The 15,767-nt window shown below is 35.6% G+C and overlaps 3 protein-coding genes across 7 annotated transcripts; 1 reads left to right on the forward strand and 2 right to left on the reverse strand.

Moving 5' to 3' along the window:
* The first annotated feature begins 460 nt into the window (after positions 1 to 460).
* terf1 (telomeric repeat binding factor (NIMA-interacting) 1) lies at positions 461 to 4,968 on the forward strand. Of its 2 annotated transcripts, XR_008905526.1 has the most exons (11): positions 461 to 672; positions 802 to 903; positions 1,248 to 1,375; positions 1,480 to 1,566; positions 1,717 to 1,860; positions 2,230 to 2,342; positions 2,536 to 2,574; positions 2,703 to 2,797; positions 2,955 to 3,025; positions 3,110 to 3,951; positions 4,046 to 4,968. XR_008905526.1 is itself a non-coding variant. In XM_056739112.1 (10 exons), exons 1-10 carry the CDS (start codon positions 492 to 494, stop codon positions 3,266 to 3,268), a joined length of 1,119 nt encoding a protein of 372 aa, XP_056595090.1. In that variant the 5' UTR covers positions 461 to 491; the 3' UTR covers positions 3,269 to 3,978. The 2 variants fall into 2 exon arrangements, 1 of the variants encoding a protein (XP_056595090.1); XM_056739112.1 differs by lacking the exon at positions 4,046 to 4,968 and having other exon boundaries at positions 3,110 to 3,978.
* On the reverse strand, positions 3,757 to 7,697 carry LOC130413710 (somatomedin-B and thrombospondin type-1 domain-containing protein). Of its 2 annotated transcripts, XM_056739113.1 has the most exons (6): positions 7,558 to 7,697; positions 7,066 to 7,475; positions 5,817 to 6,011; positions 5,593 to 5,668; positions 4,083 to 4,259; positions 3,757 to 3,895 (listed from the first exon to the last, which is right to left on the reverse strand). In XM_056739113.1, exons 2-6 carry the CDS (start codon positions 7,286 to 7,288, stop codon positions 3,778 to 3,780), a joined length of 789 nt encoding a protein of 262 aa, XP_056595091.1. In that variant the 5' UTR covers positions 7,289 to 7,475; positions 7,558 to 7,697; the 3' UTR covers positions 3,757 to 3,777. The 2 variants fall into 2 exon arrangements, with proteins under 2 accessions (XP_056595091.1, XP_056595092.1); XM_056739114.1 differs by lacking the exon at positions 7,558 to 7,697 and having other exon boundaries at positions 7,066 to 7,551.
* A 4,643-nt stretch (positions 7,698 to 12,340) lies between these two features.
* Positions 12,341 to 15,460, reverse strand: si:ch211-171b20.3 (uncharacterized). Of its 3 annotated transcripts, none has more exons than XM_056738885.1 (7): positions 15,146 to 15,460; positions 14,890 to 14,929; positions 14,631 to 14,773; positions 14,131 to 14,302; positions 13,952 to 14,047; positions 13,341 to 13,396; positions 12,341 to 12,925 (listed from the first exon to the last, which is right to left on the reverse strand). In XM_056738885.1, the coding sequence occupies exons 1-7, from the start codon at positions 15,285 to 15,287 to the stop codon at positions 12,786 to 12,788; spliced, it is 789 nt and encodes a 262-aa protein (XP_056594863.1). In that variant the 5' UTR covers positions 15,288 to 15,460; the 3' UTR covers positions 12,341 to 12,785. The 3 variants fall into 3 exon arrangements, with proteins under 3 accessions (XP_056594863.1, XP_056594864.1, XP_056594865.1); XM_056738886.1 differs by having other exon boundaries at positions 15,100 to 15,460; XM_056738887.1 differs by lacking the exon at positions 14,631 to 14,773.
* Positions 15,461 to 15,767: the final 307 nt, after the last annotated feature.

Here is a 15,767-nt window from a genome sequence, read left to right on the forward strand (position 1 = left end):
AATTGATCTACTGTACATCTGAAATCTTTTCATAGTGTAAACGAGTGCGACACCTGGTGGTGAATTATATGCCACACAGTTTGAGCGCGAGGAGCAGGTATTGCAAAAAAACCAATACACCAATACAAATTTTTTACCAATACATTTTCTAGTAATTAAAGAATGTTTTACTTTCACAGCTAGTGCCGTGAATATAAAAGTACACTACATTATTAATGTACTACAGTTAATGCTTACAGAATAGCCTATTATAGTACACAATTACGTCTCATATGTAATGCTCGCACTATAAACACGAACAGAATGGACAAAAAATTGTAAAATAGTTTTAGGAGAAAACAACGAACAGAAACGTGTCAAGTTAAACACTTAAAATGAAAAGTGATGTGTTGTTTACTCCACGCCTGCAGGTGTCGCTGCGTTTGGAGCGTGTCATAAACTCTCCGCGTCACAGTTGGCAAGGCGGGAATTTCTACTGTCAACACAAACATATGAAGATGGAGCAGAAGTCGCATGAGATGATCTCAAGCACAACAGAGTTACGAACAGATTTTCAAGCAGTGGACGGGGTTGTTCAGTCATGGATGATCGATTATTACTTTACCTCGCTATGTCGGCTCTTTAGAGAAAGATCTGCGGGGAAGTTTCGCAAGACTTTAAACATATTTCAGGGTGAGGGGTTTGTAGTTCACTTATCACTACATTATTTAAAATGTGCCATTTTTGATGGAAATTGCTCCGCTAAAGTGGTGATTTAACTGTATTTTTTAAGCCATAATGTGTGTTTATTGTCCCGTACAGCAACAGTGGATGAGCTTGAATCATGTTCTGCCAGTCGTGATCATTCAACTCAGAGAACCATCTGTTGTTTCCTTGCCAGAGTGATGGACGGCGAAGAACTGAGTAATCTCACGATATTCACTAAAACAAACATCTTTTTTAAAGTAACTGATGCGAAATTTAATACAATGCACATTGTAAACACAATATAATGTTAATATGGTGTATCTTTCCGTTCGCGCTGCTGATGTGTTTGTTTGCCAGGAAGCACACATATGTTTATACAGAATTAAAGTCCTTTTTGAATGAAATCTCTGGCTAGTCAATAAATCTTATGTTAAAATATTAAAAAAACTATAAAAAAAAGAGGTAATTAATAACATGAGGTACTTTGCGTATTCAGTTATTTACTGATAACAGAATAGCCTACTCTCACGCGTTAACAAAGATCATGTGATGTTTGACAGATGTCCACTATGATAAGAATGATCAGATCTCTCCCTTGATGTCAGCGCTGAAAGTTTGGGATTTATTGGAGGATTTAGTTTCTGATCCCGCATTACACACTAAGATCAGGAATCTACTGATTGTTCAGGTAATTGTGTTTACGAATTTAAGTCGTTTCATATGGTGGATGAGTTCAGTAAATAGATTTAAGGCAATGTGTGTTTTCTCCTGTTCATTTGTTTTGTTTTGTAGAGTGTTGCTGTGTGTGTTAGAAACGGGAAATCACAGATGGGAAAGGACACACTGCAGTGGCTGGAAAAAGAGGCTCAGATACCTGAGGTACATTTTCACCTGTGCTGTTAAAAGGAAAAGTTTACCCCCAAAAATATATTTTATTTAGTCACTTTAATGTTTTGTTTTGTTAAACATGTTTTTCATTAATACAGCATTTGACTGAAAGCTGCTTAGCTTTGGTGTCTGTCTTAATAGAAACTACATGGAAAGCTGACCGGCATTGTGAACAAGAAAGATGCATATGACCAACTTCTCATGAACTTAACTTACAATCAGCTCCTGGAGAAAATTGACATGTTCCTTGACTCTCAGCAGGATGCTTCTCATTTCTTACTTGAGGTATAAACATTTTTATGTGAGAACTGCTTCACCCTACATAAATCTTAGAATTACTTAGCTTTATCCTGAGTTTCTCCAAGCACTAATGGGCCGCTTTGACATTGCTTTGAATGTGGTTACCATATATTGGGAGTTTGCATAATGGTCCTTCAGAATTGTGGTGTTTTCCTGAGGGTATGGAAATGTAGCAATTAGCCGAGCACTCATTACTCAACAACCTATTAAATGAAGAAAGATGATACCGAGTACTCAAGAGAAGTCGATAAGGGCTTTTTGCTTTCAAAGTGAGCTATTATTTGATGCCAACATATTGAATTTTCAGTCAGTGTGATGAGAATAGAAACTAAATTTGGTTTGATTTTGTTTTAGGCAGCAATAAAAGTGGTTGAGGCGCGTCAAGAAAGATCGGATGAATCTTCATGTGAACAGGATGGTGGCAAGGCGGCGTTGTCCAGCCTGGAGTCAACAAACAATTCAAAAGAGTAATATCTCTCTCGCCTAAAATAAAATGAATTCTATCAAAATAATAAATAACATCTTAATTCTGGTCATGTTACATAACTTAACTTTTTTAAAGTAAAATGTTGAACTGTATTGTGCAATAGTGTGTTTACTGTGAATCATTTCAATTCAAAGTTTTCATGATTTTGGATTTCTGTTGGTCATAACATACAGGAATGACAGCCAAGTGGACCCTTTGGTGGTAAATAACAGGTATTCAAAAAGTTGATCCCACTTCATGTTAAATAGAACTCAGTTATGATCAACACCTAACAGTTCTTAAATGGGTTTGTCTTTTATTCATACAAAAATAATTGTACATTCGATCTAAAATTTTGCAGGCATAAAAAGAAACTTTTGTCAAAACAAGTTGACCCATGGAATCCCGAAACAGCAAAGAAAAAACAAAGACTGCTCAGGAGAAGCTCTGTTTGTAGTAAGTACTCTGATATGTGAACTGTTTTTCATCTGCTGCAGTATGGATATACAGAATCATTTTGATATAATATCTGATTTTAATTCTAAAATGGCTCATTGATTAATAATCTTAACAACATTAAATCAGTAAACATGAAAAGCTGTTTTTTTAACAGAGGTTACCCAGCGGAGTAGTGTTCCTTCAGTATTAGAAAGTAATATTAGTACAACAAGCCGAGGCAGGAGGGTGAGTAACCATGTAATATTTATAAATATGTGTAATGTAGTATTTTGCACTTACTAATCCACATCAACGATTCGCCTCTCATAGAAATGGACTTCGAAAGAAGATTATGAGCTTAAAGCAGGTGTAAGGCAGTATGGGGTGGGGAAATGGGCTGTAATCCTGAATGCGTTTAATCTCGAGAATCGTACCAGTGTCATGCTTAAGGACAGGTGGAGAACTTTGAAGAAACAGAACATTGTCTAAGTTTCTGAGGACTTTTTTTTATTCTTCCTTTATTTCTTTTTAAAGTTTTAAAACCTTTGGCGTTATTGCTTGAAAGTTGTCATAAGTACCATGCAGTGTGGTTTACGTAAATGTATAGAGTGGAACATGTATACTGTATGCATGGTCATGTATATAAGGCCTTTTTCCCCCACAGAATTTATACTTATGTTTTATTTTGAGAGAAAAACTAAACTAGATGTGTTGGCCAATACAGTGGCATCACATTTTGGTCATTTTTTTTTGTAGTAAATAAACTTGAGCAAATTGCATTCCGATTTGTTTTTGAAGGATAAATGTTTGTCCAGTAGAGAGCGTATGTAAGAAAAAGTGATCTTTGTTTTGTTTCATTTTCTGAAGATATTTGTCAAAAAATTGTGTTCATTTAAAGCAACAAAGCTGTTCAGATATAAAGGTTTAAAAAAATGTTTCGCAACATATTGTTCCTATGAGGATTTGTTTAGTAAAACATCTGCATTCAACCTGTTTGTTTAAATGAAAATGAAGCTGTGTACTAGTGGACAGGAGCAGTGCTCTAGTCTCTGGACTTTTCTCCATGTTCCTCTGCAGCGAGGACTTCCAACTGCCTGCCAGTGTAGAAGCTCATTCCTGTCAAGAACAGAAGCGCATTAGCTTCAAAACTGTGTAGTTGTGGGTGTTCAACTGTCGGTAAAATAAATCCTTAGAAAATGTTTTATGACTTTTCTGTTTCACCATGAAAACGACCGTGACCTTACTATGAACTCTGTGTTTGTCAAGGTATCTCAACAACACTGTGACTGTATGGTTACACTACCTTTCAGCTAGGGTACCGTCTCCTTGGCAACTCCGGCTGTGGTTGCTCATGGCTGGAGGTTGACAAGCCACACAGATGGTGTAACCTTCCCGTAAGTACTGCATCCAGCGAGTATAGGGTCTGTCCTCTACCATACACTGTGGTGTGAGAGACTCCATCTTGAATTCCATGCAGAAACTGAAATAGGCGATATTGTGTTTAATTTAAGGTCTTTAAAAAAAGTGTCTAGAGATGAATAAAATGTTGTTTTACTTTGTAGGTAACAATCTTACTGTTCTGAAAAAGTAATCTTTGATAAAATAGTATAGGTTTGTGGTTTTGAGTAATGAAGGCAATTCCTTGAAAATGTCAACCATACCATGAAAAGGTTTTTACTATGGTAACAGCATAGATTTGAAAATCTGGTGGGTCAGATACCCATGTTAGATCTATCTTCAAATTTGTAAAGCATTTGTTTTATTTTTAGTGCATGATTTTTCATAGTCAGGTAAGTGCCATTTTCAGGATTGTCACATCTATGGATGGGCTCAGTGCCCATGACCCCGAGGGGGCCCTGGGCTTCAAGGTTGCGCCATCCATTTTGGTACAATGAAAACAAATGTTTCCCATACCCTATACAAGGCCTGTGTGGATATCCTGTAAAAAATTAATGATCAACAAACCATGGCAACATACATTTTTATGTTACTTTATTACATTAAATGTAGCCCATTAAAAATTAATTTACTTATTAATTAAACAACAGCACATTTAAATTGCATTTTCTGAATCTTTTGCTTGATGATTTGATGTTCACAGACATGTCACAGGGGCATTTTATGGTGAGAATGATGTGATGAATTAAATACGTGTATATTTGACACTTAATTAAAGATGCATTAATTTGGTTCATTGTTGCTTTTTTGAGGTGAGCTAATATCAGACTTCTATAAACCCTGTACAGATATATTTTTGCGTAGCGCATGCATTTGACGCGAAGCAAGAACGGTTTTAATGTTCATTTTCAACTTAACTTTCACTTTCTATAACTGTTAATGCACAGCTAAGGGAAAGAACAGAAAAATTGTGGGAGGGGGCCCTTGGAGGTAACTGGTCCAGGGCACTTTGAAGTCATAATCCGTCCCTGATCACATCCATAACTACATATTCCTCATAAATGGACACATGATATGATATTATTGCTTCAGGATTGTGCATTTTATTCTATAGAAATCCTACAAAGTTTATATCCTCCTAAAAACCGAGTCCTTTTTTTGTCACATCCATAACACATGTTTTTTTATTTTTTCATAGCCTGATTTTTTTTATGCTTAGAATCAACAAGGGTTCGGTAGAATATAAACAGACGGTTCAATATAATCGTAACAAATTCATTCTCTGAGCATTTTTATGTCACGTCCATAAAGCTGGAATTGCCCGTGAACGATTCATTGGATTGAATAAACAGCCTTCTCATCACAAATGCTCATCGTGAACGGTGTGTTTGTTTAATCTGTGGTTAAATACATACCCAGGGTTCACCGGGGCCCCATACAAATCATGTGTTCTGCCTTTGCTGTACTCCATTGTGGTTATAAATGCTGTTCCTGGAATTAATCCAACAGAATTGATGAACCTGTAAAGCTAAATTATCAACTCTGAACAGGTTTACATTCAACTAAAAGTAATTTCCAGTTCACATTCAGAATGCACTGATGTATCTGAGCTAAGTACTGTATTGCGTTCATACTGCACCTTGTGTCTGAGTACAAAAGCCGCCCTGATGGTCCTGATACTCCATGCAGCCTGCTTGTTCTTCCAGCATTGGACAGACCTGATCACTGTTGTGGGGTTTAATCTGAATGCTGCGCCTCCGAACACGGAAGGAGGGCTGACATGGCAGGGCACATCCGCTCCAGTGACTCCACTCGCTCATGACACAAGGCTGGGCTAAACACAGCCTTGGTTAAGTTCATTTTTGTAGTGTAATCAAATATTCATTTAATAAGTCATTTCAATGTGCTGTTTTAGAGTTTGACTATATGAAGCATATTGAGTTAATGTTAAATATATGTTGCAGCTCATTTTTACACATATGTCACTTTTTATTATACAGTGTACTTTATACAGGTTACATGGGGTCAGCATCTTGATTTCCTATCAATAAAGATACCTTGAAAAATATCTATTTCCTAAAGACCACCTCAGAAAATGTATCTTCATTGAAGTATTTTTGTCCTTTTCTGTCACGTTGGTTATGAGCGTAAATGTTACTGAATGTATTATTTTGTTTATTCGTTTGTTTAATTTCTAACAGCCATTCATACTTTATAGAAAAGGTGCTACAATAAATTCTTTAATCCAAGTTCCCAGAGAGCCTTTTACTCAAAGAACACTTTACAGTAAGGTTTTGTTTGTTGATTACTTCATAATCCAAATAGTTCACCTTCAAAATGAAAATTCTCTCATCGTTTTCTCACCACGTTGTAATTTCAAACCTGAATGAATTTCTTCTGCAAAACACGAAAGATCCAAAACCAATCCAATTCAATATGAACCAAATGTTTTCTGTTACCAACATTTTCACCTTTCCTATTGAAGGTGAATTTTTCCTTTAATGCATTAACTTACATGAACTAACAATGAACAATACTTCTACAGTATTTATAAAGTAAATGTTAATTTCATCAACTAAACCTTTTTAATCAAAAATTTTAATACTAAATAGTAGTTAACGCACCATGAACTAACATAAGTAACTGTATTGACATTAACAAGGATTAATACATTCTGAAAAACGATATTGCTCTTTGTCAGTTCATTTATAATGTTAACAAATACTGTCCCATAGTATTTCTTTCATATTTCTTTCATTCGTTTATTTTTCCATAACAAAGAATGGTTCTTATATTAATTGTTCTTTATGGAAACATGGTTCTCCTATGGCATCGTGAAACACATTATTTTTAATATTTTTAGTGCAATGTGTTGGCAAAATGCTTACCAGGGCACGCTGTCGGGTAGTCAAAGCAGCAGTCTTTCGTTTTGACACACCTCTCGTCACAATAGCACGTCCCGTATACTCGGTCCATCCTCCAGTCTGTAGTAAAACAGGTGCGATCTATTCCTTGACAACACCTTCCTGAGCACCCTCCTTCAGCAAAGTGATTTATCCCAAATAAAAGGGCCACAAACAGCCAGGCATTCTGCTCCACTAACAACCCCATGATGGCCCAAAACTGAACAAAGAAGCCGTAACCCTTCTACTCTAAAATGGAAGAGACAGCAATATGTTCTCCTTGCAGGGTTTGGATCCTCTTACACACAGCGGCGTGGCTATCATTCATTGATAGGAAAGGAATGAGTCCCAGGTAGCGAAGTTGTTCCTGGAGGAATCCTAATGACCTGGAATACCTGTTTGCACAGAGAAACACAGCTACCGAGAGCTCACGCTGTAAGAGGAATTGAATGTCCAACCCAGATCTATAAAACTCACCTAGTGTCTCTGTCCTCACTGCAGTACACAAGGCACAAAGTGAGCGACAGAGAGGAATTAATAGGTGGGGAGATGTTGTTTGAGTGAAGGGTGTGTGTGAAATTTCTCTCTCTCTGCCGCTCTTTTGGCCGCTGTGCACTGGTGTGCCACATCAGACTGATCGCGGATCAGTGCCCAGACTGTTTTCACTGCACAACAGAAGCTTGTACAGCAGAGAAACAGTAGGAGGAATGTGAACATTTGGCCCCACTCCAGTTTAAAAGCCTGGGGCCGCGCAAAGTAGAGTTAGATGTCACCATGCATTTCATGTTTCACTTATTGTTTTTTCAAAGACAACTTGTTGGCTGTTGTGTATTGTTTGGGGTTGTTTATTTGCTGTGGTAAGTCTGTTTCACTTCCTCTTTAGAGAATTAGGTTGTTAAATTTAATCACAGCGGTGCCATAACTGAATCAGAAGCAGGATCAGTGTGTTGTTTATTTACGACACAATGACACATGGTTCAAACAAAGTCCAATAAAGCAGTAGAATGGAACATTAAACATATCCAGAACTGTATTACAAGCACATCCTATCTAATTTGTTTACTAGTCATAGAAACCTAGAACTTGTCAGATCCATAACTGTTTATACCAAAAACAATAAAACTAATGCTAATCAATATATTTTTTACCATGAAAATTAAGCATCAATGCTATTGTGCAAAGACAACTCTAGGAATGCTTGTTTAAGCAACACTCACGTACACTTTGCGAGGATGTTGTGGGTGGTTGTAGTTGCTAATGGTGACTATCTGGTAGCAAAGCGTAGCACATCCAAATTTGTTTTTTTTTTTAAATGCAATGAATGGCTGTTTTTTATTCCATACTTTTGGCTACACATGACTGAAACTGCGCCCTTCACAGGGAACATTGAGTAATAATGAGAGGAATGAAGACCTGATCACGCACAGAGAACAGGATCAAGGTAATGATGGGATTTCATGAGAATTCATCCGTAGGAGATTTTTTATGACTGTCTGCAAGTCATTCCTTTGATTTTTCACTTCAACAAGAAAAGCTAAATCAAGCAAGAGTAACAGTAGAAACGGTATAAGGAGATAGATCACTTGTAGAAAAATGAATAAGAAAGTTAGGCAGTTGTACAGTAAGTATGGAAATGCTGACTTTCAATTAAATCACTTTAGAAATTTCTGAGAACAAAATATTTGTGTCAGATTTTATAACTGTTTTACTTATTTTATCACTGTTTTGAAATGTTGTCTTTTCCAAGTCCATTATGTTAACAGACGTTTTGCTATGAAGTAAACTTATGAAGAATGCTTATAGCTAAACAGGTTTTGGACCCCTTGACTACATGGTAGAAAAATGGCTATATTCAGTACATTTCTTTGTTCCGTTGAACTACTTATACATATTTTAAAGAATGTATAAGTAAACAGGTTCTGGTAGTCAATGATGGCCTTGAACTGTTTGGTTACCAGCATTTTTCCAAATATCTTTCACTGTGTTCATCAGAACAAAAAATAGCTTTCTGAGTAAATAATCACATAGTTTTTTTGGGGTTGAACTGTCCCTTTAAGATGTTGGTATGTTGTTTACTCATTAACGGTGTGTATTGCATATCACATACGTTCATTTTTAATCAAACATTTTTGCCTTGTGTATGTTTCATAATAAGATGCATTGTGTGTGTGTTTAAGGGTGGTTAAGGGTGTTTACTTCCTACTGTGTATAACTGAAGGAGAGTTATGTGGGGTCATGTCAATGTTATGCATACCACAGGACCACGAGAAGACTGGCATGGATACAGACAGCCAATGTGGTAACCCAACATTGCAAGTAAACACAAATAATTTCTGTTGTATTGGTGGACTTTAAATGTGCATCAAATATAGTACGAAGAGCAAAATTTAGGAACCTTCCTTATCACATTTATGGGACACCCAAGCAACAAAGTCTGATGAATGTATTAGTTTTGTATAAATACAACAACTGTACATGTCTTTATTTAGTACCGAATGAGTCTTTGCATGATTTCTGTATTACTGCACTGTATTTTCCTATACTTGTTTTAGCGCAATTTTTTTTTTAAATGGTCAATTGGGTGACACCCTTTTCCGTTTGTCCAACAGGTGTGTTCACACTGTTTGCTCTCTTGTCAACAGAGAGATCTACTTGATATTTGTCTTGCTAATCTCAACCAGAATGCACATTTTGAGAGTGTCCATGTAAAACATCGGGCACAGTGGCATACGTTACATTATGACGGGCGGAACATGCGTAAGGGTATACAGTTATATATTTTTTTTCACTAAGAGAGATTCGAAAGATAAACCAAACCCTCATCTCATGAATATTCACCTAAGATTCATTGGACTGAAACAATGTCTGTGCCCTTCCTTAAAGCCAAATAATGAAAAAAGATTAGAAAACCACTAAAAGCTTGAATTCATAAATCATGCATTAGACAACCTGACCACAATATACATTCATTCAGATTATCTTATTGACAAATAACTGATGTGGCTTGAACATATTGAGCTGACAACAATCATAACTTTATATCTTGATCTCCTTAACAAACATACACCTTTCTTATGATACTGGTTTAATACATTTTTGAAAGGAATGCTGATGTAATGGAGTCATGAAGTGTAACACATTAACAGAAAAAACTGTACATAAATGTACAACGTACCTCTGGTTGAAATAAATCAATAAAATGTTCATACTTTACCCAACCACATTAAACACCCAGTGTTGAGCATTACCCTGAGATTTTGTATTACTCACCAATCAGATAAAAAAGTAACTAAGAGGTTTTTGTCTGATACGGCACATATTGATGTCACATGATCTCAAAGTCACTCTTTGAACTGGACCTCTGTTATTCAGTCTAACTGTTCTATTGAGCTCTCTTAAAACTCTTGCCAAAATCTGGGCCTTTTGATTTGTGGATTTGGCTGTGTGTAGTTTTGGCTTGGGCACCGTTCTCAGATTCATGAAGATTGCACACTATCACCTCTCTGTAAGCAACTTACTGAAGTATATCATCAACATAAACATGACAGAAAATAGTATGTTTATGCCATAAGGGCTGATGGTCTGGAAATTGTGTATTTTGAATTAGATAAATATTTCTGACATGTTTTAATTTAATAATGTTGAAAAGCTGTAATTCTCTAAGACTAGACTGAAATGACAGAGGTATGGAAACAGACTACTTGAGTCAGGCCGGTTTAGGGTGCATTAAAATGAGCTGAGCTGAAATGATAAACCTCTTGTGGGCGGGTCTGTGGCAGTCTTTTATTAAAGGACTCTTTGTTTACTGTTTGTTCCAGGTCAATTTGATTGACAAAAGTTGAAAGCCAGGAAAGTCAATGATAAAACAGGACGTTAGAAGAACCTTAGCAGCTCTTGAACATTCAGACGGTAAAAGGGATCCGCTAGAGCTTTTGTTATTTAAGTGCACATATTATAATTTTTTCAATTGTTTATATTGCTGTTGATCTGCTGATTGTTGCTTTCATAAATGATTTTGTCAGTGAAAAGGATGCAGACTTGTTGCATTTGCTGTTAAAGTGGTTGACATGGAATTTGAGTGTCTTGACTAAAATTACCTGCAGTCTGGCATTTACTCCAGTCCGGTACAAAATGTTTATATGCTCTCCTACCTTGTTCGGCTGGATAAAAGCACCAGCCGAATTAATACATGTAAAATGTACATCTGAAATGCACCCATACATCTGCAAAAGGTAATGTTTGTAAACATATCCGTTTTTTTGCTCTTATTTGCTTTTTTGTGTATTAATTTGTTTTTCAATACAATTTAACAATTTATAATACAATTTAGCCCAAATTTATTATTTTACTATAACATGGCTTCATTTTAGTACAATAATCGCTGAAAGTATTATGTGTTTGTAAGCAGAAGATATATTACATATTCTGGTTTATATAATTATTATATTGATGTTTTTCTTTACAACCACTCACACAGTATATATTTATAAATAAAAAACATTTTGGTAGCTCTTGTCCGAACATTAAATAAAACATCAATGAATACTGAAGCTGTATTTTTAATAAAAAATTATGATTCTGTCATCGTTTACTCACCTTCGAGTTGTTCCAAATGTGAATAAATTCCTTTGTTCTGATGAACACAAAGAAAGATATTTGGAAGAATGCTTATAACATCCAGATTTTGCCTCCAATTGACTACCATAGTAGGAAAAAACACAAAGGCAGGCAAAAGTGGCGCAGAACTGTTTGCTGTTCTTCATTATACATTCTTCAGAATGTCTTCTTTTGTGTTCAACAGAACAAGACAAAAAAACGTTTTCCTACTATGTAGTCATGGGGGGGGCAAAATCTGTCTAGTTACAGTATAAGCATTCTTCCAAATATCTTTCTCTGTTTTCATCAGAACAAAGACATTTAATTGGAACAACTCGAAGGTGAGTAAATGAAGTATCCATTTAAGGTAGTTTTATAGACATAATTTAAAAATTTTGAATGTTTAATATCTTTAAGATTCTTTTTGAACTATAAGTGAATGTATGTTCCTATAACCAAAACAGTATTATTTTAAACATTTAAGATTAATTTTATAAATACATATAAATGTGTAAATTTTTTCTTTATATCCTAATGGCCTAACAAAATATGGAAAAATCCCGGGCAATACAATTTCTTTCTTAGAAAAAACATGTATCCAATACTAGCAGAGCATCATTGTAATCAACTATAATATGCACAGGGTGGAACTTCTGTAACCACCACCAGAGGGCAGATGTTTGATAATCTGATACTTTTTTATTGTTTTACAAAATGTACAACTGTATCTGTAGTAAAAAAGTACACAATCTTTGAAAATAAACACTTCCTTTTAATCTTACCAATTGCGATACCTTTCCATTTTAACCTTTTTCAATACTTCTTTTGTTTTTCTATTAAAATATCACATAAATGCATTATCACTGTAATTCAAGGCAGTTATTCATGGAAAATACGCATTTTCAGGTAAATATGGTTCAAAATAAAACACTTTCAGTTAGTTTACACCAAAAATGTAACATATTCATTCATAATGTATGTAGCTACAGCCCATTTGTGGTGTATTTACACTGATTTATTCATCAGCTGTTAACCCTAATTTAGTTTACACAACCTTGGCACGATTCTTAATTCAGCTGTGTGTTTTCTCGTTGGCTAACAAACACTAATTAAGAGTCCTGCCTACTGATCTTTTTGAGTTTCCTAATTTTCTCCTGCCGGATGGTTTCCGCCTCCAGGGAGGAGATCTCTGTCAGCCTCTGAACAAAAGAGGATGTGGCACCCAGGAGCGGATCGGGGTAGGACTGAACTGAAAAACAATTATGGGCCCGCAGGCTGGTTAGACTAGAGCACAGTTTGGAACAGATGTTTACGCTAGTCTGCTCACTTTATCCAAAAGACAGGTGTTGTCTATAACAGGAATCTGGTGAGGTGTGTGTTTGCTCATATGTATATTGGGGTTGGATTTAGTCGCTGCTAAGTAATGTTTGTGGGTGTTACATTAAATCCACAAGTACATGTGAAATTGATCAATGACTGGAGGTGACGGGTTTCACCTGTTTAACACTAAGCAAACCCTTAGAAGTAACAAGTTAAGATAAGTTTAACAAGCTATGGAAACTTAACATAAATAAGCTTTTAACAACAGCCCATTTAGAAGGTTTAACGTGGTAGATGACAATAAATCAGTTAATCTGTGTGAACAAAAATGATAAAATGCTTACGTTTGTTTTTAGCTTCAATATTGAAGAGATTACGCGCCTTGTCTTTCACCATTGACCTAAAATAAACATAAAAAGAAAGACCATCTACCATCTGTATGCAACAAAGAACATACATATAAAGTAAATACACATATGTGACCCTGGACAACAAAACCAAGTAGTCTTAAGTAAAACGGGAACATTTTTAGTAATCGCCAAAAATACATTGTAGGGGTGAAAAATAAAGATTTTTCTTTTTGCCAAAAAAAATTAGGATATTAGGTAAAGATTATGTTCCATGAAGATTTTTATAAATTTCCTATCATAAATATTTAAAAACTTTCTTTTTGTGAGTGGATGGCCTGCTAAAGCGCCTAAGATCAACAACTTCAAAGGCGATTTTCTCAATATTTCGATTTTTTGGACCCTCAGATTCCAGCTTTGTAAACAGTTGTTGTTCCGCCAGATAGTGTCCTATCCTAACAAACCAAACATCAATAGACAGCTTATCTCTTCAACTTTCAGGTGATTTAAAAATCTAAATTTTGAAAACTTGACCCTTAAGACTGTCCCGGGTCACATATAAGGACATTTTTGATCTGCAGTTTTAGTGAATAAAATGCTGCTCTTACCTGTTTTTATAGTTTTGAGAAAGACGGAGCCTCTCACTGACATACGGGGTGATAGCTGGTAACAGGACTGACGGAAATGAGGTGAGATAATCAGCCCTGGAGTTTATGCAGAAAATATTAATCACTGTATATATAGAAAAGTGTAGTATTGCAGTAATATAGACTTTTGATAAACTCACCCAAAAACAAGAGGTTTTGGGCTGCCCAAGGAAAATTCTTTGCGATGGGCAAATCTGGTTAAATTGTGAGACCGATAAACATGGAACTCTGGATAAGGTAAAGGCATCGAGGAGTTTTGTTTGATAAGAATATCATCCTGTTGAGATGTTGAGATGATCCTGTTAGATGAAGCTGAGAAGTTGTAAGCATCACAAAGTTAAAAGAGACAGGAAAAAACGGTCACTGATAGATATATATATATGTGTGTGTGTGTATAATATAATATATAATATTAAGATATTATTTTTATTAATATTTTTGCAGTCATACCATAGCACAAATGCACGGTGCATTCATCAACTATCAATACAAATAATAATGATACAGAACACAATTTCAAGAATAGTTAAAATAATATCTAATAAATGGAAAGAAGGTGCAATACATCCAATATCGTTTATGATGCAGACTCAAAGTCAAGAATAGTAAATATCTATTAATTGGAAAGAAGGTTCAACACCTCCAAAAGCACTTGTGATGTAGACTCCTTTTCTCCATCTTTTATCAAAATGCCGACCGGAAGTATCATTATCAAACACATTTTTGTCTGAGGTAAAGTTGGTCATTGCTGAACTATCTTTGGCTAAAGATGGAAGGAAATGCCTGTGTGGTTGAAATGACCAAAACACACAAAAATATATAATGTAAATGTATTAAATGTATAGATTACAGATTCATCCATTCAGTCTTTTATATCGATGTCTCTTAATGTTACTCACCCCATAGAGCGGACATTGTGTGACGTTACATTACTGGAATCTAAAAATGTAATATTAAACAGAAAATGGACAGTTTAATTAAATATCAAATACAGGTAATCATCTCTCATAGCCCAGGCCTACTGTGATTTCACGTCATGCAAACGGGCTGCGTCATGGGTGTTTATTGTGACATTTAGTGTCACGTTTTAAACGTAAAACATCACTCACATCTCGGGCTGTTTGAGTATTTCAGTCCTGATGAAACAACATTTACCGTGAGTGTTACCGCCGGACCACCGAGAAGTCGAGGAGTCCTTTGAAGGTTGAATGTCTCGCGCACCTTTAATGTTTTGTATTATTAAAGGAACTTCGACTGGCAGTGACGTCAGCTCAGGTCTGTAGGTGCTGGGTGTCATCTCTCAACCTCAAGACCAAACTATAAGCTACCCTCATTTATTTATGTCCATTTCAGAAGCGTAACTTTAGTAATAACGGCCATTATCATTATTTTAATGTCTGCGACCGTTAAACAAAACAGAAATAAACAGAAAAAATGGAAGCTGTCCGTCAATTGCGTGGACGTTGCCATAGTTTCCGTTACCATCAACACGCGTGAAACAACAGTTTTAATGAAATAAATATAACACGATTGTGGGGTGTTTCTATGTTTTATTACAAACTGAAACATGTCAAATGTTGTTATACATACTTGCAATGTTATGCTATAAATGATCAATAGTGTTTATAAATTGTTTTAAAAACTTGATTAAACAAGTCCGATCACAAAATACGTATGTAATGAGAGAATTATTCCACACGATGGCGACGTTGCACGCACATTTTGTAGTTCTTTTCTGTAAATAACTTTGCCTTAAGGATTATTCATCAAGTCGTGG

The sequence above is a fragment of the Triplophysa dalaica genome, chromosome 23, assembly GCF_015846415.1.
Source record: "Triplophysa dalaica isolate WHDGS20190420 chromosome 23, ASM1584641v1, whole genome shotgun sequence".
Taxonomy (NCBI): Eukaryota; Metazoa; Chordata; class Actinopteri; order Cypriniformes; family Nemacheilidae; genus Triplophysa; species Triplophysa dalaica.